The sequence below is a fragment of the Cyprinodon variegatus genome, unplaced genomic scaffold, assembly GCF_000732505.1.
Source record: "Cyprinodon variegatus isolate N-32 unplaced genomic scaffold, C_variegatus-1.0 Scaffold730, whole genome shotgun sequence".
Taxonomy (NCBI): Eukaryota; Metazoa; Chordata; class Actinopteri; order Cyprinodontiformes; family Cyprinodontidae; genus Cyprinodon; species Cyprinodon variegatus.
The window spans coordinates 403,246-404,885 of NW_015151183.1; the positions used below are offsets into that span (position 1 = coordinate 403,246).

The following is a 1,640-nucleotide window of genomic DNA, read 5'->3' on the forward strand; positions in this document are numbered from 1 at the left end:
GGACCTGTTAACTAGAACCAGGACCTATTCACCAGGACCCGTTCATTAGAACCAGGTCCTGTTCACCAGAACATCTCCAGTTCACGGGGTTGATTGTGAGCTCTGATCTAGCTGAGCTACCTCCCACTGAATGTTCAGCTTGTTGTTCAGACTAGATGATGTCCGTTTTTTGATGCTGCGTTCAGGAGGAGGAGCAGCAGGCGCTGTCTCAGGCCGAGCTGAAGAAGCGCTCCATGCAGGAGGTCCGCCGCAGTCTGCCCATCTTCCCCTACAGAGACGACCTGCTGGCCGCCATCCATGAGCACCAGATCCTGGTCATCGAGGGCGAGACCGGCTCAGGGAAGACCACCCAGATCCCTCAGTACCTCCTGGAAGACGTGAGTTCCAGCGGCCATCATAACCGGGTTCTCTTCACCCTGACAGTGGAGGAAGCGTTTAGCCAGGATCCGTGGTACCAGGTGGGTCCGTGTCTCTAACTGCCGCCGTCTTTCAGGGCTACACCAAAGGAGGGATGAAGATCGGCTGCACTCAGCCTCGCAGGGTGGCCGCCATGTCTGTGGCGGCCCGGGTGGCAGAGGAGATGAGCGTGAAGCTTGGCAACGAGGTGAGCCCGCCGCCAGCAGAACCTGGGGCGTGAAAATGTTCTGGAGGCGTGGCTCAGTGACGGTCTGCTTCCTGCCGTCCTCCAGGTGGGGTACAGCATTCGCTTTGAGGACTGCACCTCTGAGCGGACCGTCCTGAAGTACATGACGGACGGGATGCTGCTGAGAGAGTTCCTGACAGAACCGGACCTGGCCTCCTACAGGTACGCTGCTGGAGCCAGATAGGCAGGTCCTCTGCAGGCCTGGAGGGGGCGCCACTGACCTGGACACTCCGTTCTACTCCCTGAATGTTTCAGACCTACAGAGCTCTCTGCAGTGGGCAGGATTTACCACTAGAGGGCGGTGCTGGGGAGAGGGAGACGGATGAAGGCGTTCTGGCTTTGATGATCAGTCTGTTTGGACCGAGCCGCTTTAATCTGTCACAGATTTAATGAGGGACGTAATCTCAGCAGGAGTTAAAGCTACTCCAATGCTAACAGGAAGTCATCATCACCTGATAACATCATGGCCTCAGTTAGGATGAAAATAACTGGTGGTCACTAGATTAACCTGCGTCCTTCAGTGGATGGTGGAGATAACCAAGTCAGGACATGTTAGAAATGGATGGAAATGACCTGTAACTGCTGACCTGGCAGCAGCATAGAGTCAGGAGAGTTATGATGACCTTTTTAGTTCAGGTGTTTCCAGCAGGTTTTAATGTGATATTTAGGTTGGAGCTGGGCCATCACAGCATCAATAACCAGATCTATTCAGTGTCATCATCTACAGGTCAATCTATGGCATCAGGTTCTATACTGACCACTGCAGATAATCTATGAGCGAAACCAGTAAAACACTGAGAAAACATCTCTGCTTTGAACTCGGAAATATTTGTTCAGAACTCGACGCTGAAGTTTGATAAATGCACCTCAGGTCTCCGTCCCCCCCTTGGGTCTCCGTCCCCCCGTTCAGGTCTCCCCCTTTAGGACTCTCTGTCTCCAGGTCTCTCTCTGTCTCCAGGTCTGCCTCCGGGTCTCTCTGTCTCCAGGTCTCTCTCTG

General features: G+C 53.9%; 1 protein-coding gene across 1 annotated transcript in view; it reads left to right on the forward strand.

The window, feature by feature from the left end:
• The window catches only part of dhx16 (DEAH-box helicase 16), a 24,774-nt gene that overhangs the window by 7,519 nt on the left and 15,615 nt on the right, over positions 1-1,640 (forward strand). Inside the window, exons 8-10 of the mRNA XM_015395199.1 lie at positions 186-377; positions 494-604; positions 690-805. Coding sequence (XP_015250685.1) covers positions 186-377; positions 494-604; positions 690-805 — 419 coding nt within the window. The remainder of the gene's footprint in view (positions 1-185; positions 378-493; positions 605-689; positions 806-1,640) is intronic.